The sequence below is a fragment of the Protopterus annectens genome, chromosome 7.part0 (genome assembly GCF_019279795.1).
Source record: "Protopterus annectens isolate FY-2018-M chromosome 7.part0, PAN1.0, whole genome shotgun sequence".
In the NCBI taxonomy this organism is placed as follows: domain Eukaryota; kingdom Metazoa; phylum Chordata; order Ceratodontiformes; family Protopteridae; genus Protopterus; species Protopterus annectens.
Genome location: NC_056739.1, coordinates 899,700,968 through 899,728,154, shown reverse-complemented (window position 1 = coordinate 899,728,154; position 27,187 = coordinate 899,700,968). Strand labels below are relative to the sequence as shown.

At 46.8% G+C, this 27,187-nt stretch overlaps 1 protein-coding gene across 1 annotated transcript in view; it reads left to right on the top strand.

Annotated features, from left to right (window-relative positions):
* RAD54L2 (RAD54 like 2) overlaps positions 1–27,187 on the top strand; it is a 2,252,401-nt gene that overhangs the window by 1,344,761 nt on the left and 880,453 nt on the right. Inside the window, exons 15-16 of the mRNA XM_044077481.1 lie at positions 2,153–2,271; positions 8,301–8,400. Of these exons, the coding sequence (XP_043933416.1) occupies positions 2,153–2,271; positions 8,301–8,400 (219 nt within the window). The remainder of the gene's footprint in view (positions 1–2,152; positions 2,272–8,300; positions 8,401–27,187) is intronic.

Here is a 27,187-nt window from a genome sequence, read left to right as displayed (position 1 = left end):
GTGTCGAGAGGCCTTGAGAATTTGGCAGTGGGCTGTGTCCACCGGGCGCTTTCTGATAGCAATGCATATCCCAGGGAAATCCACTGTGATAGCAGACAAATTGAGCAGAGCCATTTTGCTACCACACGAGTGGTCTCTCAAAAACGAAGTTGCGGAGAAGATTTTACGCAGATATGGCCAGCCTTGCTGCGATCTGTTTGCATACCCTATGAATGCCAAATGCAGAAGCTACTTTGCCCTGAATCCACCACCAGGGGACAACCCAAGGGACTCGCTCGTACACAATTGGCCCCCGGGACTCCTGTATGCCTTTCCACCTATACACCTGATTCCGAAATTCTTGCAGAAAGCCAAAACCCTGGGAATGACTGTAATCTTAATAGCCCCTTTTTGGCTTCGTCAGATTTGGTTCCTCTTCCTTTGACTCTATCAACTAGAAGAACATTGGATTCTGGACCCAGTTCCAGACCTACTGACACATTCATCAGGGGCCCTCCATCCCTCCCTTCGTTCCCTCAGATTGGCAGCTTAGCTGCTCTGATTCCCTATCTAGCCAGGTCACACGATTTTTCTTCGGAGGTACAGCACATTCTTGTGTCTTCACATAAGGTTTCCACCAGAAAGTTGTATGCTAGTAAATGGAAGCAATTTGCTTTTTGGGCCTCTCAGAATAACATTGATCCTTATGTTGCCCCAATTGCTAATATCCTGGAATTCCTCTCTAAGCTTTTTCACGAAGGTGCTGTAGCTGCCACTATTAGAGTCCATTTGGCTGCCATCTTGAAACTGAAGGTTCTAACATAATGTCTCACAGATTATGTTGGGCCTTCCTTAAGGGCACCATTTATCTTAGGCCATCTGTTAGACAGCCTTTTACTCCCTGGAATCTAAATTTTGTGCTGTCCCATGTTATTCTCCCCCCCGCACTTTGAACCTGCATCATCTTGTCAGTTGAAGTTTCTTTCCTGGAAGACTATTTTCTTGGTGGCCATTACCTCAGCACGCAGGGTATGTGAGCTTCAAGCCCTTTCTGTCAAACCACCGTATTTGGTGTTACATCCAGGCAAGGCATCTCAGAGGACTAATCCTTCATTTTTTGCCAAAAATGTGTTCTGAGACCAATCTGAACCAAACTATTGAACTTCCTACTTTTTTCAGCAATCATTCTAATCAGTTGGAATACATGTTGCATAAACTTGATGTCCACAGACACTTGAGATTCTGTTTGGACAGGGCAAAGGAGTTTAGAAGATCTGACAAACTTTTTGTATCTTATGCTGCCGCCAAGAAAGGATTACCAGTTTCTAAAGTTACCCTTTCCAAGTGGTTAACTGACTGCATCAAACTTATCTACTCTTCAGTGAACCAAACATTAGAACATGGTGTGAAGGCCCATTCAACTAGAGCTGTCTCCACATCTTCAGCTTATACAGCTAATTTAACTTTGGACACTATATGTGCAGCTGCCACTTAGTCTAAGCCTCATACCTTTATCACACATTACAAAGTGAACTCCTCAGAAATATACTCCTGTGAGCCACCCAGGGTTAGGGTGCTTGGGACGCTACCCATGCGTAAGAATAAACGGCGAGATTGAACTTCACATAAAGAAGTTATGTACTTAACCATAATGTTCTTTCTATGTGACTTGTTCATCTTGCCTTTATTCTTACATTCCCACCCACCTTCCCCCTCCAAGGTCTCGAAGAACGGTTAGACTTGGGGTCTGGTAGTCTTGTTCTAGGATTTCTTACTCCGGCTAGAGTATTTGGTGAATTATACTTGCTCATGCTGAGTTCAGCAAACCTAGATCTGGGGTAGGACAGAGAGCATCAAGTGATAGGGGCCTGGCCTCGAGCTACTCTGAGATCTTTAGCTAGTAAAGCGGCCGACTCAGAGCCGATAGCTCGGCTCCATACCCATGTGTAAGAATAAAGGCGAGATGAACAACTCACATGAAACATTATGGTAAGTACGTAACTTCTTTTTAGTGTAACACTTATTCAAGTGTCTAGTCACAGATCTCCACTTTATTTTTCTTAGCTTTGTAGTGTAATTGCTGTTAATGGCTACTAGTTCTTTCCTCATTGGAAAGACTCAGTGTTTAAGATGCACATGTATTTTAACTGTTCTGACTTTCTTTTCCTTGCAGTCAGAGTCTTTCTACCTTAACTATTATTGAAGAATTCTTGTCAAAAAGACAGATACCTAGTTCGCCGTTCAGTGAAGTGCAGCCAGGACAAGTGTGGATTCGTAACGTCAATTACTATAGTGAGTACTGCTGGAAAGACTGGTTTAATGTGTTTTTATGTTGCCTTAAAAGGATTCGGCAAATAAGTGCATTTTAGGATGTATTGTTTCATCTGCTGTTGCCTTTTATTTTAGTAAGACATGCCATATCTATAGATGTTCTTCATTCCACATTGCTGCAGTCCTAACCATTGGGGGTAGTCCGCTGTCCAGTCGGCCCGAATACCAAAGTATATGGCTGACGTCGGTCAAGGCGCATTAGACTGATGTCAGGACGTCAGGGTACTAATGCGCATGACCGACGTCATATCCTCAGTCTTTTTTGCCGCATGGTCCGATGCAGAAGCAGTTTTGCGAGTGCAGGTTGGCGTTCTGAAAAATTTCCGAAGTCGGAGTTTCAGACCGAATCAAAGTTGGCTAAGTACCCGTTAGAACATTTTGGTTTTTCTTGCCTCAGTATTTAACCGGATGTCAGAAAAGTGAATAACTGTATTTCTTGTGGGAAGCAGATACCTCATAGGGATTACCATACTTTGTGTATACCTTGTTTAGGGCCTGAGCACGGCGTTGTTGGTTGCGCTCTTGTGCTAGATTTAACAAACGCACAATTAAGAGAAGGTTAGACTGTGCCAGGTTAGTGTTTGGGAAGCGTTGTAATTATAAAATGCCGCCGGATGCTCCGGCCCGCTTAATCCAAAAGCGCAAAGACAAAACAGCAAAGCCTAGGGTTGATGAACCGGCAGTCCCGGACGTCGGTTCTTTAGAAGGCTCAGTGGAGCCAGAGGTTTTGCCAGGAGTTTCTTTGGAGTCTCAGGCAGAGACTTTACTGTTACAGGATGTGCCCTCTCAGGAGGTAGGCCAGGCTGAGGGGGCTTCTCAGGTAACTGTTCTTCCCTCTCTTCCCAAGGTAGTTAGAGCTTCTCCTTCTGTTTCCAAAACTTCTTTGAGAGGTAGGCCAAGTTTAGCTTCAGTGGGGGCTTCTCCTAGCACTTCAGGTTCTGTGCCTAAGAAACATATGCTTAAAATGGCAGAAGATTTAATTACTATGATTAGAGGCTCTATGCCCCCTCCTGATAAGAGGCCTAGGGTGGAACCTGAGTTTGAGAGTTTTGAACAGTGTTCGGAGGCTTCTGAGTCTTCTGGAAGACTTGCAGGAGTATCCTCCTTATTCTGATTCTGATGTGGATGATTCCACTCCTACAGCTTCTCCTCCTGAGGATTTCTCATTTTCAGAGACTCTGCATTCCATGAGGGAGCACTTTAAATGGGAAGGCCAAGATTACTCTGATTCCAGGAAAAGGCTTAGGGAATTCTTATTTTACCCCAGCATAGGCCCTTAGCTATACCTCCTGTGTTGAATGTGGTGGAAGATGTTTTGCAGAGGCTTCCCTGAACCCTGATTCTTTGCCTCCTGCCCTGTTAAACCTGATAGGTACTATAGGGTGCCTGAAGCTGATGAGTGTCTGTTGAAGAGGCCTAGGGCAGACCCGAAACTATTTCTCAGGGGCCTAAAGGTGTTAAGGCCTCTGTTGTTAAAAATCCTGTTCCCACTGATAAAGAGGCAAGGGCTTTGGATAGGTGGGGAAAGAAAGTGTATACTTCTTCCACTTTAGCCATGAGAGCGTTGAATTGTCAGTTTCACATGCTAAAATATCAAAATTATCTCCTTTCACAATTGAAATCTAAGGTGGATGCTTTGGCGGAAGGTATAGAGTGTAAAGAGTTGCTGGATTTAGTTCATGTGTCTGAACAAGTGGGTAAGCATTCTTTGCAATGTGGTTTTGATGCTGTGCAGGCCTCCTCGAGGGTGGCTGCCACTAGTTCTGTTCTTCGCAGGCATGCCTGGTTGAGGGATCAGAATTTAGCAGAGCATGTTAAGACTAGGATTTTGGATGCTCCTTTACAGTCTGATGTGTTATTTGGTTCGCCTGTGGAAGCAGTTTTAAAGAAAATGGAGGACAAAGCTAAGTCTATGCAAACTGTTAAAGATTTTTTGCAGGTGCAGCCACCTAAGTTTAGTAGAAATTGGCCTACTAAGGGATGGACATATCCTGCTTATGATTCTCAGTCTAGGGGTTGGTCTAGACGTGGTAGGGGCAGAGCTCAAGGTTCTTTTAAGCCTAGAACAGGGGGTTCACCTGCTCAGACTTCTGGTGAGGGCAGGGGTCAGTCCTTTCGTAAACAGACCCAATGACCTGCCTTTTCAGCTGCCAGTAGATTCTCGTCTGGCAGCTCCTTTGGGAGGAAGACTGTCTCTTTTCAAAGAAAATTGGGATTTAATCACTCAAGACAGATGGGTGTTGGATATCATTCACCACGGTTACAGGTTTTATTTCCATACATTGCCCCCTTTCAAAGGCATGCCAGACGTTCCCCCTCCACAAAGGAAAGAGGCTCACAAGCAAATTTCTCTGTTACTCCAAATAGGGGCCATTCAGCCAGTCCCTGTACCAGAAAGGGGCCTAGGATTTTACTCTCGCCTGTTCCTAGTACCAAAGAAGGGGAACACGTGGAGACCAATTTTGGATTTATCTATCCTCAACACTTATCTGGACATTCCCAAGTTCAAGATGTTGACGTTACAACAGCTTTTACCTCTGCTGGGCAAAGATCATTGGATGGTAACTTTAGATCTCAAGGAAGCTTACCTTCATGTGCCTATAAGACTAAGTTGCAGGAAGTATCTGCGTTTTCGAGCTGGAAATTCTCATTATCAGTTCTCTGCGTTGCCCTTTGGCTTATCTACTGCCCAGAGTATTCACAAAGGTTCTGGCTCCAGTGATAGCTTACTTCAGGCTAAAAGGAATTCAAATCTATCCTTACTTGGACGACTGCCTGATTCTGGCTCAAGAAAAGGAAGACCTTCTACAGCATCTGGAATATGTCATAGCAGTGCTAAGATGCCTAGGGTATTCTGTGAACGAAATAAAGTCCAGTCTAGTACCCTCTCAAGACATGTGCTTTCTGGGTGTGAGACTGAATACAGCAGCCCAGATGGCCTTTTTAACCCCGGACAAGCAACAGAATCTTTCCAGTTACTTCCATCAACTATCTCTTCAGTCCGGGCTGACTGCAAGGACAGTCCTTCAAGCCTTAGGGTTCATGGCATCTTGTATTCTGGTGCTTCCCAATGCCAAACTGCATATGAGGAAGCTGCAATGGTATCTCAAAAATGTGTGGACACAGCACTGCCAGGATTTGGACACTGTCATTCAAATAATACCTTGCATTCAAAAAGAATTTTTGTGGTGGGCTCAGGAATGTCACCTAAACAAGGGACTCTCTGTGACCCGGCCAGAGGCGAGTCAGATTTTAACGACAGATGCCTCGGACATTGCTTGGGAGCTCATCTAAATGGAAAGTGGATACAAGACAAGTGGCCTGCCAGACTACAGCATCTACATATCAACATGAAAGAGATGTTAGCAGTCCAGTTTGCATTAATGGCTTTCAAGGAGTTACTTCTTCCTGGGCAGGTGTTGATTCTAACAGACAACACAACTGTCATGTGGTACATCAACAAACAAGGGGGAACACATTCTTATCCTCTATGCAGGCAAGCAATGATTTTATGGGAGACTGCGCTCAGCTTGCAACTAACTCTTCAGGCAAGGTTTCTGCCGGGAGCACAGAACTCCTTAGCAGATGTGTTAAGCAGGCAAATCATGGATCCCCACGAGTGGAAACTGGATCTTCATGTATTTCACAAATTGACAGTGTCATGGGGAACTCCAGACATAGATCTGTTCGCTTCTCCACTGAACCACCAGCTGCCAAAGTTTTGCACAAAGGGGTTTCATCTTACAGCTTGGAAAGTGGATGCTCTTTCTTTCAGTTGGAAAAATCTTCATGTGTATGCCTTTCCACCTCTGCCTCTTCTCCCAAAGGTGCTCCTAAAGGTCAGACAAGACAAGCCAAGGATGATTTTAATAGCTCCAGATTGGCCTCGGCAACACTGGTACCCACTACTAAGGAGTCTGGTAAGGAAGCCTCCATGGCCTTTACCTTTGATTCCACACCTGTTATCTCAGAAGGACGGTCACCTGCTCAATGTCAAGCTTCACTCTCTTCATCTAACAGCATGGCATATTCTGTTTTGAAACACAGCAGGTCTCAACTTCCTCAACAAGTTTTAAATGTGATTATGGAAGCCAGAAGACCTAGTACAAGGAAAGTGTACGCAGAAAAATGGAAGAGATTTTTATTTTGGAGTGCAGCAAAGAATTTAGAGATTTCTGAGCCTAATTTGAGTGTGGCTCTTCAATATCTTACTGAGTTATTGGACAAAGGTTTGTCCTTCTCTTCCATTAAGATTCATGCTGCAGCAATTTCAGCTCACTATGATTGTGACCCTCCATTGTTTTCGCATCCTTTGTTCAAGCAGTTTCTTAGAGGGGCAAAGAATATAAGACCCCACGTGAGCTCCTACTCCTGCTTGGGATCTCAATTTTGTGTTGGAAAAACTTACTCTACAACCTTTTGAGCCTCGGCTACTGCTGAGTTGAAATACTTGTCATGGAGGACTGATTTTTTGTTGGCTATTACTTCTGCAAGAAGGGTTTCTGAGTTGCGGGCCCTTATGGCAGTAGAGCCCTTTTGATTTTCCATAAGGATAGGGTATCATTACGTACTAATCCTTCCTTTATGCCTAAGGTGGTTTCTAGTGTGGCTTTAAACCAAACTATTCATTTGCCTACTTTCTATGCAGATCCCCAAAATAAGGGAGAAAAGATTTTGCACACTTTGGATGTACATAGGCAGTTACGTTATTATTTAAGCAGGACTAAGGATTTCAGGCAGTCTCAGCAGTTGTTTGTTTCTTTTGCTTTGAGTTCTCAGGGCAAGCCTGTGTCTAAGCAAACTATTTCTAAGTGGATTGGGTTTTGCATTTCATTTTGTTATTCCCATCATGGCAAGGAGATTCCAGCTGGGATTAGGCCTCATTCCACTAGGGCTACTGCCACTTCTACAGCATTTCTAAGGGGTGGCAACTAAGGATATTTTGGAGGCAGCTACTTGGAGTTCAGTACATACTTTCTCTAAGCATTACCACCTTCCTCTCTACTCTAAATCTAGGGCTGGTTTTGCCACAGCTATTTTGCAAGGCATGTTGACAGCTCCTGCTTCCTTATGATTTGCCAGCCTCCCTTACCTCTGCTTTGGGATTCTACCCAATGGTTAGGACTGCAGCAATGTGGAATGAAGCACATAGTACAGTTTTGTACCTACCATAAATGTAGATGTTCGAGGATCCACATTGCTGCAGTCCAATTTACCCTCCCTCCTTCCCCTCTGTGTTTAGGGGTGGTGGTGTGGGTTAGGCTATATTCTTGTAAATTTGTATATATTGTATATATGTTTGGTGCAGGGTTTTTTTGGTGTTTTTGGTTTAGGCCTTGTCTTTTTAGGGTCTTCTGACATCTGGGGCAAGAAAAGACTGAGGATATGACGTCGGTCATGCGCATTAGTACCCTGACGTCCTGACATCAGTCTAATGCGCCTTGACCGACGTCAGCCATATACTTTGGTATTCGGGCCGACTGGACAGCGGACTACCCCCAATGGTTAGGACTGCAGCAATGTGGATCCTCGAACATCTACATTTATGGTAGGTACAAAACTGTACTTTAATTGATTGTTGAGTTAGAGGGTATGTCCATCCAATTACTTGTTTTAGTAAACTGTGCATCACTTCCTGTATTATTCCCTTTCTTTTCCCTGGAGTATTTATTTTCTAGTGCATGAGAATGTTACTAATTCAGACATTTCAGGTTTGAGGTGCTTGTGAGCAAAATCTTTTTGTTCATCCTGGTTGAAGGTACCGTTTTTACTTCTTCGTGGGTCAGTCTTTCTCTGTCTCTCTTGCATTCATTGTGTCTGGTATTCGGAAATCAAATGTATATTTTTCCCACAAGGAATCCCATGATGAATATAGCTAATTGTTGTACTGTATCTTTCAGACGTGAAATGTATGTGTCTATGTATTGTAATGTTCATTACACTTTAGTCTCACATTGGTTTCTCCTCCTGAGTTTTACTTTCTTCCACAGGGCTGGATGGTAGCACATCTGCATCGGAACGAGAACGCTTAATTAATAATTTTAATGACCCAAACAATACAGCAACCTGGATCTTTCTTCTCTCCACAAGGTGAGTTAAGTGCAAGCGTCATTTTCCCTGTGTATATTGGTACCGTTGTATCATTTCAGTAGTAAATTTACAGCTGAAGTCCTGTTTACTGAGAACAAAAGTAGTTTCAGGTGAGAAAGCCTTTACTGTTAAAGGCTTTCCAGATTTGCTTCACTGATATTGTAGAATTCTTAATATCTTTAAGGTAGCTTTTTGAACAGGTACATAAACAAACATATGAATCGTGTGATTTTTGTATTAATATCTTCTTTTTTCCATTTTTCTTAGCAGTACTTCTGTTCTCTGTTATATATTGAAAGTCTGATAATTTCCATCCTCAAACTAGTGAAATGTATAAGTGTGATGGGGAATAAATATCAACTGTGAAACTGCAGTGTCTGCAAGTATTTATCTTTCTCTGAAGTGTGTCACCCTCAGAATTGTTATATATGAGTAGCAGAGATAGCATGTTGAGAGGTAAAATGCTTAAAATTTAACAGCAAGCATTTGAATTTAACAGTTTCATTTTTCACTGGGTCTCGCACTTTTTGCAGAGTCCTTCTCAAGACCACCCTGTGTTAAGTCTTTCCACAGTATGTCATTGCAAAGTGAACAGTTCCTACATGTCATCATGTACTTTATTAACCATCAGTAGTGTGTGTCAGACTTCCTTTTGACAGAAAGTTTTTTTAAGTGTATTATTGAATGTTCTTACCATCACTGACTGTTAAGTTCCCAGTGTTCTAGCAGTGCCTGTTACAGTTCCAGTAATTCATATAAATCTGAGGCATGGAGAAATCACACTGTTTGGCTAGTGCCTTTTTAATATGGCCCCATTCCTTATTTCTCGAGTCCACACTGTGCATTGAGATGAAACCTGGTACATGTATATTTCTCAAAATAATTACCAGTCATAACGCAAGTCATTTGCAACTGCTTTTGACCCCTGGCACCCACCAAAAAGAAAACTGTTAGTGATACTTTTCCACCCAAGAGGACAGATTTGCTGTTCAGCTTCTTAAGTCCACTTTCCCTAGGTGCACTTCATTTACCTTTGCACCAGGAGGTTGGTTAGCGAGTGATAGTCACCCCCCCCCACACACACACACAAACACAAACTCAAACTGTAGGTAGGGATTCATCATTGCCATTAGCACCAGCTGTTTTATCCTTCCTTGTGCAGCACTGCAGTATAATTTTAAGGATAACTGATAATGTTAAGTTGTCTATCTCGCCTTCATTCTTGCTGGATGGGTTCGGAGCCGATCCTCGGCTCCGACTCGGCCTTCTACTAAAGCTCGAGAGCTGTTTACTGGCTCGAGGCTTCCCCATATCCCACAATGCTAGGCAACAGATACCCAGATCTCGTTTGCCACTTCAGCTACAAGGTTGCGATTTTACCGGCTCCAGGTCGTATAAATTTTTTCTTGTATTTTTACTGTCAATATCCTCTTATTTTTTGATAATCTTCCCTCTTAGTTTAATTAGATTGTGTACCCCTTGAGATCCCAGTTAGAAACTCGTTTTTTGTTGTTAGAGTTTCTCCCCCCCCCCACCCTTTAGGGTAGTGTTAGGCCTTATTAGCTACTTTTACTTAGTCTTATAGTTTGTTCTTGTATTTTATATATATATATATATATATATATATATATATATATATATATATACATACACATATATATATATATATATATATATATATATACACATACATATACATATATATATATATATATATATATATATATATATATTTATTTGTTGGTAATAGTGTGGTTATAGTTATTATTACTGTAAGTTTTACCTAATGCGTGTGTGTGTGTGTGTGTGTGTGTGTGTGTGCCTTGTTTTAAGCACTAGTTACCTGTTCCCTTTGGTATCCCTTTTTTAATATGTCTAAAGATAACAAAGTCTCAGGTTTCAAGAAGTGTGACTCGTGCTGTCAGAAGATGTATCTGACAGACGGTCACACTTCTTGTGTTTATTGCTTGGGCCCCCTACACCTGCAGGACTCTTGTTCAGTCTGCCACGCCTTCAGTCCGAGAGTCCTGCAGGAGCGTAGAAACAAGCTCATTTTGAGGGGCTTACTTAAGCCAGAAGGATCCCCGGCTAAGCCTCCATCGGGAAAATCCTTAAAGCCCGCCAAACCATCGGCTCCCTGTTCGGAGCCGTCGCCAAGCGGAGCTCCTGCCTCCTCGCCGACAATTTGAGACCTCAGTCAGCTCCGACCTTGGTGTCGGAGCCTTCTCTGAGCCGAAAACATTCAAGGTTCCCCTCTTTAGAGTCCGTTCGTTTGGCTCCGAGGTCTCCATTGCTTCAATCGGAGGAGAGCCATAGGTCCCACTCCTCTCGGTCCTCCAGGCTATCGGATCATGACTTGGAGAGGGTGGTCAGTAGGCTCCTAAAGTTGCAGGCACTGGCCAAAATGTTGACCAGCCCTTCTCAACAGACTGTGGCTATCCCTGTGTCTTCAACAGTTCCTCCTCCAACTCTTCCACTGTGTTCGGAGCCGGAGCTCGTTGGCGCTCGAATCGTCGGAACGTCAGAGCCGATACCACACCTTTCGGCTCCCTCGTCGGCTCCGATCTCTTCATTGGTTCCGTCCTTGGAGGGATCTGGGCGTCGAGACTCCCTCGTCGGCTCCCAGGGGGCGAGTGGCATCGGACCCTTGTCCGACCCCATTCTCCCTTTCGGGGCCTTGGCGCAGGTGAGCTCAGCCCCGACATCGGCCTCGGAGCCGTCCCTCTCGGTGCCGGGAAGGGTTCACATCTCTTCGGAGAGGGGACGCTCTTCTCTGCCTGATAGGGGCCTTCGAGGTCATGAGGAGCGTGCTGATTCCTGTGTTGGCTCCACGATCGGCCCCTTTGGCTCCTCCCCCCATGGTGCCTGCATCGGTCTCTGTCCACCCTCCTGTCCCCAAGCATGGAGAACAGACGCTCCAGGTCGCCCCATTGGGTGTATCTTCCTCTTCTGAGGCCTCCCCGATCATTCAGAGGAGCCCCCTCAGAAGCGAAAATGTAAGAGGAAGCATGTTGACTCCCCCGAGTCAGTCACGTCTGACACCGACTTGGAGGATTCGGAAGGGTCCCCAAGGTCCCCCTCTGAGGATGTCTCCTTTTCAGACATCCTTGAGATCCTTAGGCAGAGGGGTAACTGGACTGCCCTTAACCCTTCCGAGGACGAGTCGGTGTACTTGGACACGTTTGGTTCTAGCCCTTCCACCTCCTGGGTGTCTCCGCCTTTCGACCCGCTCATGGAAGTGGTAGCTTGGAAGGCGTGGACAGCCCCGGACACAGTGGAACCAATTCCCTGCAGGCCCACTAAATTCATTACAGCCCCATCTGGCAAACAGTTTCTGACAAAGGGTGTCCCTGTTGATGCCATGGTGGTAGCAGCAGTCACTAAGAAGGAGTTGGCTGACCCTTCGGTGCCTGTCCATCCACCTAATAAAGAATCTAGGACAATGGACAGGTATGGGAAGCGGATGTTTTCTTCAGCGACCTTTTCCCTGTGGTCCCTGAATTATCTGTGCCATTTCACCCGCCTTCAAAGGGATCTTCTCAAGGAACTGGGTGATACCCTTCAGGATCCATCAGCTGCGGGGTCTCAGGAAAAGATTAACTCCCAGCTGGCGACCCTTAACTCTATAGTCAACTCCTCCATGCAGCTCATTTCTTATGCAGCCGATGGGGCGAGTAGGGCCGCAGGTACAGGCGTGGCTTTGAGAAGACATGCCTGGATGCGGTTATGTAACTTTGCTGACCCCTTTAAGGCATCCTTCACCAATATCCCCTTTGATGGTTCGGCTTTGTTTGGACCACAGGTGAAGGATACCTTTACCAGGTGTGAGCAGGAAGGCAAGGCTCTCTCTGCCGTGGGAGTCCGTTTTTCTTCTCCCTCTAGACCATACCCTAAAGGTCAGAAGAGTGGAAAAATGTGGTTTCGGAAACCCCAGGGAGTTGTGCCTGACACACGTGGCGAGTTTCCCTCCAGAGGCAGAGGAGGGAACAATAATAGACGCCGCCCGAGGGGCAGAGGGGGTCCGCAAAATCAGGGTAGCAGAGAATCTTTCTCTGACAAACCATTTCAGCACCCCTGAGGGGCTGCCCGACTGTCCACCTTCAGAGGCAGTCGGGGGAAGATTGTCACTGTACCCAAAAGCCTGACAACTCCTCACACAAGACAAATGGGTACGGTCTATCATATCCGAGGGTTACAAAATCCCCTTTGTCCACACCCCTGTACAAACGAACAGGTCCCTTCCAGATGTTCCACCCAGTCTAAGGGAACAAGCAGTACTAGAAATTTCAAAACTGCTAGAAAAAAGGGCCATCCAGCCAGTCCCAGCAGACCAGCAAGGTTCCGGGATTTACTCCAAGTTCTTTTTGGTAGCAAAAAAGACAGGGGACTGGAGACCCATTTTGGATCTCAGCAGGTTAAACAAATCTGTTCAAAGAACGAAGTTCCGGATGGTCATGCTTCAGTCCATTCTACCCTTTTTGGGTCAGGATAATTGGATGTGCTCCATAGAGCTTCAGGATGCGTACTACCATATCAAAATGGACAGACGCTCCAGGAGGTTTCTCCACTTCCAGCTGGGAGCCAGTCATTATCAATTCAGAGCCCTGCCCTTTGGTCTCACCACAGCCCCCAGGGTGTTCACCAAATGCATGGCAGTGGTTACGGCTCACCTGAGACGGCGAGGATTCCAGGTGTTTCCATATCTAGACGACTGGCTCCTAACTGCTTCCACCAGGCATGAGCTACTCCGAGCCAGGGATTATACCATCCAAACTTGCTCCGAGCTAGGTATCTCTATAAACTTCGAAAAGTCTGTATTGTCGCCTTGTCAATCTATAACTTTTATAGGCGCAATATTAAATACAAAAGAGCTGTTGGAAAAACTTCCCTTGGAAAGAGTATCAGACATTCGCCGACATGTTCAAACCTTACTACAGTGCAAGAGAATTCAGGCCAGATTTGTACTGAAAACCTTGGGTCTCTTGGCAGCAGCAATCACATTACTTCCCCTGGCTAGTTTTCACATGCAGATTCTTCAATGGATGTTTTTTACCCAATGGTCTTTTCAACAGCTTCCGATGTCTCACAACATAATAATCACCCAGTCATGCAAAGACCACCTTTCTTGGTGGATGGTCTCCTCTCAAGTACTTCAAGGCAGACCATTTGTTCTTCCTCCTCCTGTTGCCACGGTGACAACGGATGCCTCCCTGATCGGGTGGGGGGGGGCATTTTCAGGGCAGGACTGTCCAGGGCACTTGGCAACCCCTAGAGTACCACCTGCACATAAACGTCTTGGAGATGAGAGCGGTACTTTTAGCATTGCAAGCTCTTCAGGACTCTCTACCTACCGGGACTATTGCATTCCAGATGGACAATATGTCTGTAGTGTGGTACATCAACAAGCAGGGTTGAACCAGGTCCTATCCCTTATGTCGAGAAGCACTCAGACTCTGGCAGTGGGCGATGATCTCTCAATGGTTTCTGATAGCAACGCACATCCCCGGGACGTCCAACATCATAGCGGACAGGTAAAGCAGAGCCATTCTCATGCCGCACGATTGGTCTCTCAATCAGTTAGTAGCGGACAAAATTTTCCGCAGATGGGGTCAACCTTGCTGCGACCTTTTCGCAACCCCTCTCAACAGCAAGTGCGACGACTTCTTCACTCTCTTCCCCCTCTCCTGCCACTCCCCCAGAGATGCTCTAGTTCACGATTGGCCCCAGGGTCTTCTGTATGCATTCCCTCCTTTTCCCTTAATTCCAAAACTGATTCAGAAAGCGACCGCATTGGGATCCAGGATGATCCTCATTACCCCTTACTGGCCTCCACAAATTTGGCTCCCATTCCTGCATCGTCATCTGCTGGAGCAGCCCTGGAATCTGGACCTAGTGCCAGACCTCTTGATCCATCAGTCAGGCGGGCTGCACCAATCCCTTCAGTCTCTCAACCTCACAGCTTGGTTGCTCCACTTCCAACCTTAGCTAGGCTTCCACATATTTCTCAACCAGTGCGTGAAATCATCCTTTCTTCACACAAATCTACTACCAGAAAGACTTATGCTAGTAAGTGGAAACGTTTTTCTTTCTGGGCAGAGGCTAGAAATATAGGCCCCCTTACTGCCCCTGTCCGTAACGTTCTAGATTTTTTGGCAGAACTTTTTCGAGCAGGTTCCTCATCTACCACCATTAGAGTCCAGTTGGCTGCTATCGCTAATTTCCACGCTGGCCTGTCAGAGACCAGCATCATGTCCCACAAACTTTGCAAAGCTTTTCTTAAAGGGACTATTTTACTTAGGCCCCTGGTTAAAGATCCCCCGCCTCCGTGGGATTTGAACCTGATATTAACTTCATTGATTTTCCCTCCTTTTGAACCTGCTGATTCCTGTTCCTTAAAATTACTCTCCTGGAAGACTCTCTTCTTAGTAGCCATCACCTCAAGTAGAAGAGTGTCGGAACTTCAAGCCCTCTGTATTCGTCCTCCTTATCTTGTTTTTCACAAAGATAGAGTTTCACTCAGGACTAATCCTTCCTTTTTACCCAAAATACCTTCCAAGACAAATCTGAATCAGGCTATTGATCTTCCTGTCTTTTTTCCTAACTATTCGAACAGAGTTGAACAAAAGTTGCACTATTTGGATGTTCACAGGCAATTATGTTTTTATTTGGATAGGACTGAACAAACCAGAAAATCGGACCAACTCTTCCTGTCCTATGCTGAGGGCAAGCAGGGCCTGCCAGTTTCTAAAGTAACCTTATCCAGGTGGTTGGCCTCTATTATTACTTTGATTTACTAACTGAGATATAAAGAACTCCCTACAAAACCAAAAGCTCATTCCACTAGAGCATTAGCTACGTCGGTAGCTTTTCAGGCAAGACTTCCAATGGAATCTATTTGTGCTGCAGCCACATGGGCCACTCCTCATACTTTCATTTCACATTACAAGTTGGATATGGCCTCCAGGAGTCGAGCTGATTTTGGTTCCACTGTGCTCAAGAGTCTGTTCCGATGAGCCACCCAGGGCTAAGGTGCTAGGGACGCTGTCCCATCCAGCAAGAATGAAGGCGAGATATACAACTTAATATTAAGAAGTTATGTACCTACCATAATGTTCCATGTTAGTTGTCTTCTTCTCGCCTTCTTTCTTGCGTCCCACCCTCCATCCCTCTAGCCTGGGCAGACCGAGAAGAATCCCCTTTGAGGCCTTCTTCCTCTGGTTGACTCTTTTCTAGGTTATGTCCTTCTCTGTTTTTAGCACTTTAGGTAAACCTTGTAGTGGGGACAGGTGTCTACATGGTGTTAGCTCTACCAAACGAGATCTGGGTATATGTTGCCTAGCATTGTGGGATATGGGCAAGCCTCGAGCCAGTAAATAGCTCTCGAGCTTTAGTTGAAGGCCAAGTTGGAGCCGAGGATCGGCTCCGAGCCCATCCAGCAAGAAAGAAGACGAGAAGACAACAACTAACATGGAACGTTATGGTAGGTACATAACTTCTTATTTTCCTACAAACCTCATATTACAGTATTTAAGCAGAGACCTGACAGATTTTAAATTTACCTGTAATAAACTGCCAGTTAAGTTTCTCATGTGCACTTTGTGAAGCAGATCTCTGAAATAAATGGAAAAATATAATTTTGTCCATTATGATTACATTCCCATTCTTTTGTGTTGTGTTCCTTTCGTTAGTTTACCCCATGGGACAAGGGGGTGACAAAAACAGCAGTAAAATAAATGTTAAGTAGCCAACCATCAATCTTTCACATTCACATACGCTCACCCCTTTAGGCATTTCCAGAAAGTATAAGCTTTCTTTTCACTTGAATTCATATTGGTGTTTTCAGAATTGTGAGGATTACAGTTATGGAGTTAGTACAGCCACAGTAGACAGTTTTTCAGATAACCAAGTGGCATACCCCAGACCAGTGCATTTGAATTAGCTAACCTATTTCCTTGAGTTGGTAAGAAAGCTTTGAACCTTGGAGTATGAACAAGCCTTTTAGCAGAACCAAAAACAAGCACTAAAATATCAAAAAAAAGTCATGAGCAGCCAAAAGGATCAAGGAAAAAAATCAGCAATAATTCAAAAAAGCTACTGCTATCTTTTGGCTACTATTGACTGTTTCTCTGGTATTTTGATTTTTGTTATTATATTTACAGTAAGTGCCTTGAAGACTTTTTTTGGTTATTTAAACTCAAAAAGTGCTGAATTGTCTTTTGATCTGATATTGTCGATTTTCATTCTGTCCTCAACTTATGGGTTCAGATCCGATCCCTTGGATCCGACTTGGCCATTGCAAATGCTTGTGACAACCAGAAATCTCTCGAGCTCTTCCCTTACCCACAATGCACCAACTCCAAGTACCTCAGATCTTGTTGGCCACTTGAAAGCAAAAGACGTGGTGCCACCTTCTCTCGAGCAGCTGTTATTTTTCAAATAATAACATTTCTTTCTAGTTTTTTTAAAAATTTTTAATTTGTCGTAAATCTGTTTCAGATTCATTTTTATTGTTCTTAGTCCCTTACCCTTTCCTTCTTGCTTACTGTTCTACTCCTCAATATACTATTGTTGTTATGTTTTTCTCTCTGATATTGTACATTTACTGTAGTTTTCAAATACCATTGTTGGTATTTCTTCCTTTCCACTATTCTTTGTTTAAAAATAAAAATTCTCTTGTTTAAAATTTGCTGGTGTGTGTTATTAATTTTTATTTACTATGGCTGATACTGTGTTTAAGAAATGTGAAAAGTGCGGACTCAAAATTCTGTTTTTGGATGACCACTCACTTTGTGTGTACTGCTTGGGTCCACTCCACCTGCAGGAAAACTGTGATGTTAAGTTGTCTATCTCGCCTTCGTTCTTGCTGGTTGGGATCGGAGCCGATCCTCTTCTCTGACTCGGCCATCTTCAGTCGCTCGAGAGCTGTTTACTGGCTCGAGGCTATCCCATAATGCCTAGCGATAGCTACCCAGATCTCGTTTGCCGCTTCAGCTGTGAGGTGTCGTTTTTCTGGCTCAGGCTCGTATAAAGTTTTTTGTATAACTTTCTTCACTAGATTTCAACCCTTCTAGTTTTTATTGTTAACGATAGTCTTGGTTTGTGATAGTTAGCTTGTTAGCATCCCTCCTTTTTCTTGTAGAACTCATTTAACTTAGAGTGTTCTCTCCCACCCCTCCCTCCCTACCTCTTCTTGTCAGGTTAGCCGTTTAAGTTAGAGGTGTTTCCTTCTACCCTTCTCTTATAGGCTAGCCGTTTAAGTTACAGGCTTTCCTATTCTCTTAAAAAAAAAAAAAGCACCTTTAGCCATAGTCCTTATAGTAGTGTATTTTTTGTAGACTGTATTTTGCTTCTGGTTGTAATTGTTATAATTGTTTTTCCTTACTTTCAAGGATGTCAGAGGAATCCAAGGTTTCTGGGTTCAAGAAGTGTGACTCATGCTGTCAGAAAATGTCTCTGACAGATGGGCACATTTCTTGCGTCTATTGTTTAGGCGCTGTGCACCTGCAGGACTCTTGTTCTATCTGCCATGCCTTTAGTCCAAGAGGTCCTGCAGGAGCGTAAGAATAAGCTTATCCTTAGGGTATTTCTGGATGCCTGTGAAATTCCCTAAACCCACTAAGCTATCAGCTGCAAGTTCGGAGCCATCTTCGGTTCAGGGTTTGCCTTCCATGGCAGAGCCACAAGAGGCTAAGGTCCCCCTCACTTGAATTGGTGCATTCGGCTCCACGGTCTCCTTTACTTCAGAGTGAGCTCAGTCACCAATCCTCTCACTCCTCTTGGTCCTCTAGGCTATCGGACCACAATGTGGAAAGAGTGGTCAGTAAGTTGCTGAAGTCGCAGGCACTAGCTAAGTTGTTGTCCAGCCCTCCTCAACAGGTATCTGTTCCGTCCACTTCTCTCGATGTTCCTCCTCCGACTCCAATGAGTTCAGAACAGATGTAATGTGATCCTATCTCGCCCACATTCATAACTGATGGGCTCGGAGCCAAGAATCGGCTCCGACTCGGCCGATACACTAGCACGAAGTCTCTCATTGGCTGGGCCAACCCCCTTATCCCAGGATGCACCACGCCCAAACCCCCAGATCTCGTTTGCCGCTTCTGAAGTAACGACGTGGTCTCGACTTGGCTGTGGCTAAGTACCCTTCCTTTTTTGGCCTTTTTGGGTCGTTTTTGCTCTTAGCTTAAAAATTTTATAACCAAACAGCTATTTTAATAGCTATCTTCGTCTGTACTACCCTGTGATTAGCTATTTGTTTTTGGTTGTTGTGTAATTCCTTCTGTTTGGCGGGCTAGGCCCGTTTGAGTTAGAGGGCCTTTGCCCTTTTTCTTGTCGAGCGTTTCAGTTAGAGCTCTTCCCTCCCTTCCCTCCTTGTGTTTCGAGTGCTTTGTGGGTCATGTCTGGCAAAGAGAAAGAGCATAAGCCATCGGGCTTTAAAAAATGTTCGAAATGTGGCTATAAAATGTCGTTAACAGATGGCCATGCCATCTGTGTTTATTGCTTAGGGGCTAAACACTTGCAAGAATCTTGCAGTGTTTGCCATGCCTTCTCCTCTCGTGTACTACAGGAGAGAAAAAATAAGTTGATCTTGAAAGGTTTAATAAAACCAGCCTTTGAGGAAGCTATATCTTCTTCTCCCCCCTCTTCGAAATTGAAAAAAAAGAAGACTTCGGCTTCGACAAGTCCATTGGAGCCGCCTGAAAAAAGAACTAAATCTTTGTCCTCTTCTTCGGCTCCACTGATCTCGGAGCTGCAGGATAGAGGATCTATGTCTGGGTCTTCTTCCTCGGCTCCATTGGTCTCGGAGCCGCAGGAGAGAAGATCTAAGTCTCGGTCTCCTTCCTTGGCTCCATTGGTCTCGGAGCCGCAGGAGAGAACATCTAAGTCTCTGTCTCCTTCCTCGGCTCCATTGGTCTTGGAGCCGCAGGATAGAGAATTCCAATCTGGGTTTTCCTCTGCTCCATTGGTCTCGGAGCCGCAGGTGAGTGTTTCGGCTCCAGGGTCGGTTTCGTTGGCTCCTGAACCGTCGGCACTGAAGGGGGTCTCGGTTCTAATCGATTCTTCCTCGGCTCCGATCCTTCTGGAGCCGATTAGGAGTCTACATTCCAGCATTGCCTCGGAGCCGGTAGAAAGAGTCCCCCCCCCCCCGTCTGTTTCCTCCAGGCTTTCAGATTCGGATTTAGATAGGGTGGTCCAGAGGCTCCTCCAGTCACCTGTCTTATCTAAATTATTTTCAGCTCCAGCCCAGAGGCCAGAGCCAACCATTTTGATTCCGTTTCTTCCTCCTCCGACAACCCTGGTGTCGTCGGAGACGGGATTCGCAGAGTCAGGTGAGATTCCTGAGTCGGTTCCGTGACCCACTGCTAGTCTGTCCGCACCGTCTTCAGCTCCAACCTTTTCTGTTCCTTCCAAGGATTTCGGTTCTCTGGTGTCCTCGGCCGAGCCCAAGGGGGATTTGTCAGGGCTTCTGGTTTCGGCCCCGACAAATCCCCCTTGGCGCCTCGGCTAGGGGGACCCCGACACCGGTCATGGTCTCTCAGGCGGGCCTTTCTTCAGATTCTGATGGACCCGCCTTCGAGGCTATGAGGAGTGCGCTAGACATATCTCTAGTGACTTCACCGGAATCTGCGACTCTTTCCCTAGACACGGCGACTAGAGCTTCTGGTGCCCTCCTGTCTTCAGACAGCGCGGCTCCGAGGCCTGAGGATTCCTCCATGTGTAGTCCCCCTTTTTCCAAGGAGCCTTCAGAGTCTTTGCCTGAAGAGACCCCCAGGAAAAAGTTGTGCAAGAGGAAGCACATAGACTCCCCAGATGAGTCTGTCACCTCAGACACCAACCTTGATGATGCGGAAGGGTCCTCGAAGTTGTCCTCTGACGATGTCTTGTTCTCCAATATCCTGGAGATCTTGAGACAGAGGGATGACTGGCCATCCAAAACCCCTTCCGCGGAGGAGTCGGTCTTCCTCAAGGCCTTCGGAGCCCAACCCTCCGCCTCCTGGGTGTCTCCACCCTTCGATGAATTACTGGACCTTATTTGTCAAAGGGTGTGGGAGCACCCTGATTCTGTGGAGCCAGTTCCTTCTCGCCCCAACAAATTTTTATCCACACCCCCTGGCAAGGAGTTTCCAACCAAGGGAGTCCCAGTGGATGCTATGGTGGTGGCGTCTGCCACCCAGCAGGATGTGGCAGAGGCATCTACGTCTATCCATCCTCCTAACAAGGAGTCCAGGAGCGTGGATAGGTACGGGAAGCGTACCCTGACTTCAGCGACCCTTACCCTGCGGTCACTGAATTATTTGTGTCATTTTATGAGGCTCCAAAGGGATCTCATTAAGGAGTTGGGAGATACCCTGTCGGGTAACGTGCCTGAGGCGTTGACACAGTCTGTCAAAGCCCAGCTGTCTACCCTTTCGTCGATTGTTAACTCGTCCATGAGGCTCATATCGTATGCAGCCGAAAGGGCGAGTAGGGCAGCGAGTTCCAGCGTAGCCCTTAGGAGGCAAACCTGGATGCCCTTGTGTCACTTTGCGGAGGCTTTCAAGTCTTTTTTCACAGACACACTATTCGACGGGTCCTCCTCCTTTGGACCCAAGATGAAAGACACACTCACTAGATGCGAGCAGGAGGGTAAGACTTTGTCTGCTGTTGGGGCCCGTTTTTCACTCCCTTCGAGACCTTATCCCAAGGTGCAGAGGGGAGGAAAGATGTGGTTCAGAAAGTCCCAAAAGTCTTTCCCTGCCCATTAGAGTGACCCCCCTTCCAGAGGCAGAGGAAGGGGGAATTATTCTGGAAGCCGTCGCCCTAGAGGCGGCGGAGGCCCCCGCAACACAGGAGACCGTGAATCCTTTCGTGGTTCCTCCTTCCAGTGTCCCTGAGGGACTTGCCCGACTGTGCGTCTCCGGAGCCAGTCGGGGGTCGATTTTCGGAGTATCCAAGGGCCTGGGGTTCCATCACTCAGGATCAGTGGGTGCTTCATATCATCGCCAGAGGTTACACCATTCCCTTTATCCATCCCCCTCCACCGTCAAGGAAAATCCCGGACGTGCCACCCAGTCAACGGGATCAAGCAGCCATAGAGGTCGCAAAGCTGCTCGGAAAGGGAGTCATCCAGCCAGTCCCCGCAGACCAGACCGGATTAGGAACTTACTCAAAGTTATTTTTGGTGCCGAAAAGAACAGGGGACTTTGAGACCCATTCTGGACCTCAGCCACCTAAACCGCTTCGTAAAGAAGTCCAAGTTCCGGATGGTCACATTGCAGTCCATTTTCCCATTGCTGAAAAAAGGAGTATGGATGTGCTCCATCGATCTCAAGGACGCCTATTATCACATCAAGATAAACAGGGCGTCCAGGATACTTTTACGCTTCCGCCTAGGAGCCAGTCACTTCCAATTCCGAGCCCTGCCCTTTGGTCTCACCACAGCCCCCAGGGTGTGTGCCAAATGTCTGGCAGTGGTGACTGCTCACCTGAGACGTCTGGGATTCCAGGTGTTTCCGTATCTAGACGACTGGCTCCTCACCGCCCCCACCAGGCATCTTCTTATTCAAGCCATGAGTGCTACCATCGAATTGGGACATCTATTAAGAATTACATTCAACTGGGAAAAGTCTGTATTGCTGCCATCACAGCGTGTTGCCTTTATAGGTGCAGAGCTTGACTCTGTCGAGATGCGAGCATTCCTTCCAACAGAGAGGATAAAGATACTACAGAACCAAGTCCTAGCCTTACTACCCCGAAGCGAAGCCCCAGCCTGGATGGTCCTTCAGCTTTAGGGGTCGATGGTGGCCGCCATTCTTCTGGTCCCTCTGGCAAGATTGCACATGCGAGTTCTCCAATGGCTCCTGTCGACTCAGTGGTCGTACCAAGATCTGTCCTTGTCCTACCCGATTCTCATTACGGATACCTGCCGGCGAGATCTTCGTTGGTGGCTCCTCTCCTCCAACCTGAACCAGGGGTGACTTTTCTGCCCCCCTCCCCCATTGCCACAGTGACCACGGACGCCTCCCAGATAGGGTGGGGGGGCATTATCTGGACAGGACGGTTCAAGGCACATGGCAGGATCACCAAACCCACTTACACATCAATGTCCTGGAGATGAGGGCATTGCTTCTAGCGTTGCAGGCACTTCACAGCTGTCTTCCCAAGGGTACCATCGCAATCTTCTCAGACAATATGGCGGTAGTATGGTACCTGAACAAGCAGGGAGGAACCAGGTCTTATCCTCTTTGCAGAGAAGCCATGAGAGTTTGGAACTGGGCGATTGCTTCCCAGAGATTTCTAGTGGAAACACACATTCCGGGGAAGTCCAATGTGATAGCAGACAGGCTGAGCAGAGTTATTCTGATGCCTCACGAGTGGTCCCTGAACGACCGAGTAGCGGCTCGGATCTTCTCCAAGTGGGGGTTTCCCTGTTGCAACCTTTTCGCCAGCCCCTGGAACGCGAAGTGCAGCAATTTCTTCTCCCTGATTCCCCCCCAGGGGGGGGTCTCTCCGGGATGCTCTAGTCCACAATTGGCCCTCCGGTCTGCTCTACGCCTTCCCTCCGGCCCCACTACTGCCAAAGGTGATTCAGAAGGCGATCTGCTTGGGAAGCAACATGATTTTGATCGCACCACACTGGCCTCGCCAAGTTTGGTTTCCTTTCCTTCGGAAGTATGCAGTTAAGGATCCTTGGATTCTGGACCCAGTTCCAGACCTCCTGGCTCTTCAGTCAGGTCAGGCCCATCCATCACTGTGAACTCTCAAACTAACGGCTTGGCTGCTCCACTTCCGACCTTAGTCAGACAGCATATCCTTTCACCTGAGGTGGTCCGGATTCTGTCTTCTTCTCACAGAGCTTCCACTAAGGAGATATATTCTAATAAATGGAAAAGGTTGGCCATTTGGGCCCAGCAGCACAACCTTGACCTTCTGACAGCCCCGGTGTCCGCAGTATTAGATTTTTTGTTTGGCAACTCTTTTTAGACAGGGTTCCGCTGTCTCCACGCTTAAAGTCCAATTGGCAGCAATTTTTAATTATCATGTTGCCTTTGAGCCTTCACTCATGAGTCATAAGTTGTGTAAGGCCTTTCTTAAGGGAGCTTGGTTGCTTCGCCCCCCAGTGTCGCAACCTGTTTTGCCATGGGATTTGAATGTAGTTGTAGGAGCCTTGACATCTCATCCCTTCGAGCCGGCGGCCACTTGTGAGCAAAAGTTCTTATCTTGGAAGACTGCCTTCTTGGTAGCTATTACTTCAGCCAGAAGAGTTTTGGAGCTTCAAGCCCTCTCTATTAAGCCCCCTTATCTGATCTTTCACAAGGATAGAGTATCTCTGAGACTAGACCCGTCTTTTCTTCCGAAAGTTTCTTCTGCTCTTTGTCTGCAGCAATCTATAGAGCTACCAGTTTTCTTTCCAAAATTTTCCAGCAAGGCAGAACACAGACTTCATCAGTTGGATGTGCATAGACAACTGAGGTTTTACTTGGATAGGACACAGCAGCAGAGGAAATCAGACCAGTTGTTTGTGGCCTTTGCAGATAACAGGATTGGCAAAGCAGTAACTAAGACCACTGTTGCTAGGTGGATTAGGGATTGTGTTTCATTTATTTATGCATCAACAGGAAGGGACTTCCCATTTCCAGTTAGAGCGCATTCTACTAGGTCGATGGCTACTTCTGTGGCTTTCCACGCCAGACTGTTGGTGGATGAGATATGTGCAGCGGCCACTTGGGCTTCTCCACATACTTTTATTTCTCATTACAAACTGGACGTGGCCTCTAGAGGTCAGGCATCCTTTGGTTCCACAGTCCTCAGGAGTGTCTTCCAGTGAGCCTCCCAGGATCTAGGTGCTAGGGATGCTGTCCCATCAGTTATGAATGTAGGCGAGATAGGATCGCATTACATCTTTTAGTTATGTACTTACCATAACAATAGATGTATGTGATCCATCTCGCCTACATTCGTACGTACCCGCCCTCCTTCCCCCTACCTGTTGGATCTGGAGGAAACGCTATTGTACAGTTGGAGTGGCTCATGTGAGTGAGTTGTTGTGGGCAAACAAGATCTGGGGGTTTGGGTGTGGTGCATCTTGGGATAAGGGGGTTGGCCCAGCCAGTTAGAGACTTTGTGCTAGTGTATCGGCCGAGTCGGAGCCAATTCTCGGCTACGATCAGTTATGAATGTAGGCGAGATGGATCACATACATCTATCGTTATGGTAAGTACATAACTAAAAGTTCGTTGGGGTTCGAGTAGTGGAACCATCGGCTCCGATAACACTATCTCCTTCGGTTCTGACATCAGCTCCGATTCCCTCGGTGGTCCTGTCCATCGAGAGGTCTGGGTGCCGGGGCCCCCTCGTCTGCTCCGAGGGGGCGAGTGGCATCGGATCCTTGTCCGACCCCATTCTCCCTCTCAGAGCTTTGGTGCAGGTGAGCTCGGCTCCTACATCGGCCTTGGAGCCATCTCCCTCGGTGTGGAGAAAGATTCCTATTTCTTTGGAACCGGAGCTTTCTCTGCATCGTGGCAGGGACACCTTCAATGTCATGCGGAGTGTGCTGGCCACTGAGTCAGCTCCACTATCAGCCCCACCGGCTCCGTCCCCTGTAGTGCCTGTGCCAACCTCTGCTCCTCCTCCAGGCCCCAAGCGTAGGGAACCGATGCTCCAGGACACTCCATTGGGTGTTTCCTCCTCTTCCGAGGCCTCCCCTGATCTCTCAGAGGAGCCCCCTCGGAAGAAGAAGTGCAAGAGGAAGCACATTGACTCCCCTGAGTCTGTCACTTCTGATACAGACTTAGATGAATCGGAAGGGCCCCCGAAATCCCCTTCTGAGGATGTCTCCTTTTTGGATATCCTGGAGATGCTCAAGCAGAGGGGGAACTGAGTCTGTATTTCTGGATGCCTTCGGTTCCTGAACTTCCACCTCCTAGGTGTCTCCACCTTTTGATCCACTTATGACAGTGGTGGCTCGAAAGGCTTGGTCAGCTCCGGATACAGTGGAACCAACTCCGAGGAGACCTGGTAAATTTATTACAGCACCCCAGGATAAACTGTTCCTTATGAAAGCTGTCCCTGTTGATGCTATGGTGGTAGCAGCAGCCACAAAAAGAGAGTTAGCGGAGACCTATTCATCTGTCCATCCCCCTAACAAAGAGTCTAGGACGATGGACAGATTTGGGAAGCAAATGTTCGCGTCAGCGACCTTCTCTATGAGGTCACTGAACTACTTGTGTCATTTTACTCGCCTTCAAAGGTATCTCCTTAAAGAGCTCGGAGATACCCTCCAAGATCCAACAGCTGAGGGAGCACAAGCTAAGGTGGCTTCCCAGCTAGCGACGCTTAATTCTGTTAACTCCTCCATGAGGCTCATTTCCTATGCAGCCGATGGGGTGAGTAGAGCCGCTGGTACTGGGGTGGCCCTTAGGAGGCATGCCTGGATGCGGCTGTGTAACTTTGCGGAACCCTTTCAGTCAAGGAAGACCCTCCCAGATGTTCCACCCAATCTGAGGGAGCAAGCAGTAATAGAAGTTTCAAACTGCTAGAAAAAAGAGCCATCCAGGAAGTCCCGGCAGACCAGCACCGATCCGGAACTTACTCAAGTTTCTTTTTAGTACCACAAAAGACAGGGGACTGGAGACCGATTCTGGATCTCAGCAGACTAAATAGGTCTGTATAATGAACGAAGTTTCGGATGGTCACGCTACAGTCCATTCTACCTTTTCTGGGTCAGGACAATTGGATGTGCTCTATAGATCTTCAGGACACGTACTACCATATAAAGATGGACAGACGCTCCAGAAGATATCTTCGCTTCCGGCTTTGAGCCAGTCATTATCAGTTCAGAGCTCTGCCCTTTGGTCTCACCACAGCCCCCAGGGTGTTCACCAAATGTATGGCACTGGTCACGGCTCACCTGAGGCATCAAGGATTCCAGGTGTTTCCGTATCTAGACTGGCTCCTTACTGCTGCCACCAGGCATCAACTCATACAAGCACGGGACTACACAATCTCAATCTGCTCACAGCTCGGCATCACAATAAAGTTTGAAAAATCTGCCTTGTTGCTCTGTCAGTCTATCACTTATATAGGAGCAGACTTAAACACAAGGGATATGTTTGCAAGGCTACCACCATAAAGGGTGTCCGCAATTCGTCAGCTGGTACAGGTTCTGATGCAGAGCAAAAGGATTCAAGTCAGGCATGTCCTTTAAACTCGGGCTCCATGGCAGCAGACATTTTCCTAATCCCACTGGCGCGCTTTCATATGAGGATTCTTCAGTGGCTTCTGTTAACGCAGTGGTCTTTCCAAGAGCTACCCATGACATACCAGATCATGATCACGGACGTATGCAAAAGGCATCCTTCTTGGTGGATAGTCTCCCCACTAGTTACTTAGGGCAGACCTTTCATACAACCCCCTCCGGTAGCCACAGTGATGACAGATGCCTCCCTGATAGGGTGGGGGGGCATTATCTGGGCAGGACAGTCCAAGGCACGTGTCAACCTCACGAGTACCATCTGCATATAAATGTCCTGGAAAAGAGAGCCGTGCTCTTGTAAGCCCTTCAAGGCTCTCTTCCTCCTGGGACCATTGATATTCAAACGGACAACATGTCAGTGGTGTGGTACATCAACAAGCAGGGCGGAACCAGGTCCTACCCCCTATGTCGAGAAGCACTCAGGCTTTGGCAGTGGGCGATTTCCTCCCAACGTTTTCTGATTGCGACACACATCCCTGGGAGATCCAACGTCATAGCAGACAGGCTTAGCAGAGCTATTCTAATGCCTCACGAGTGGTTTCTGAATCAGGA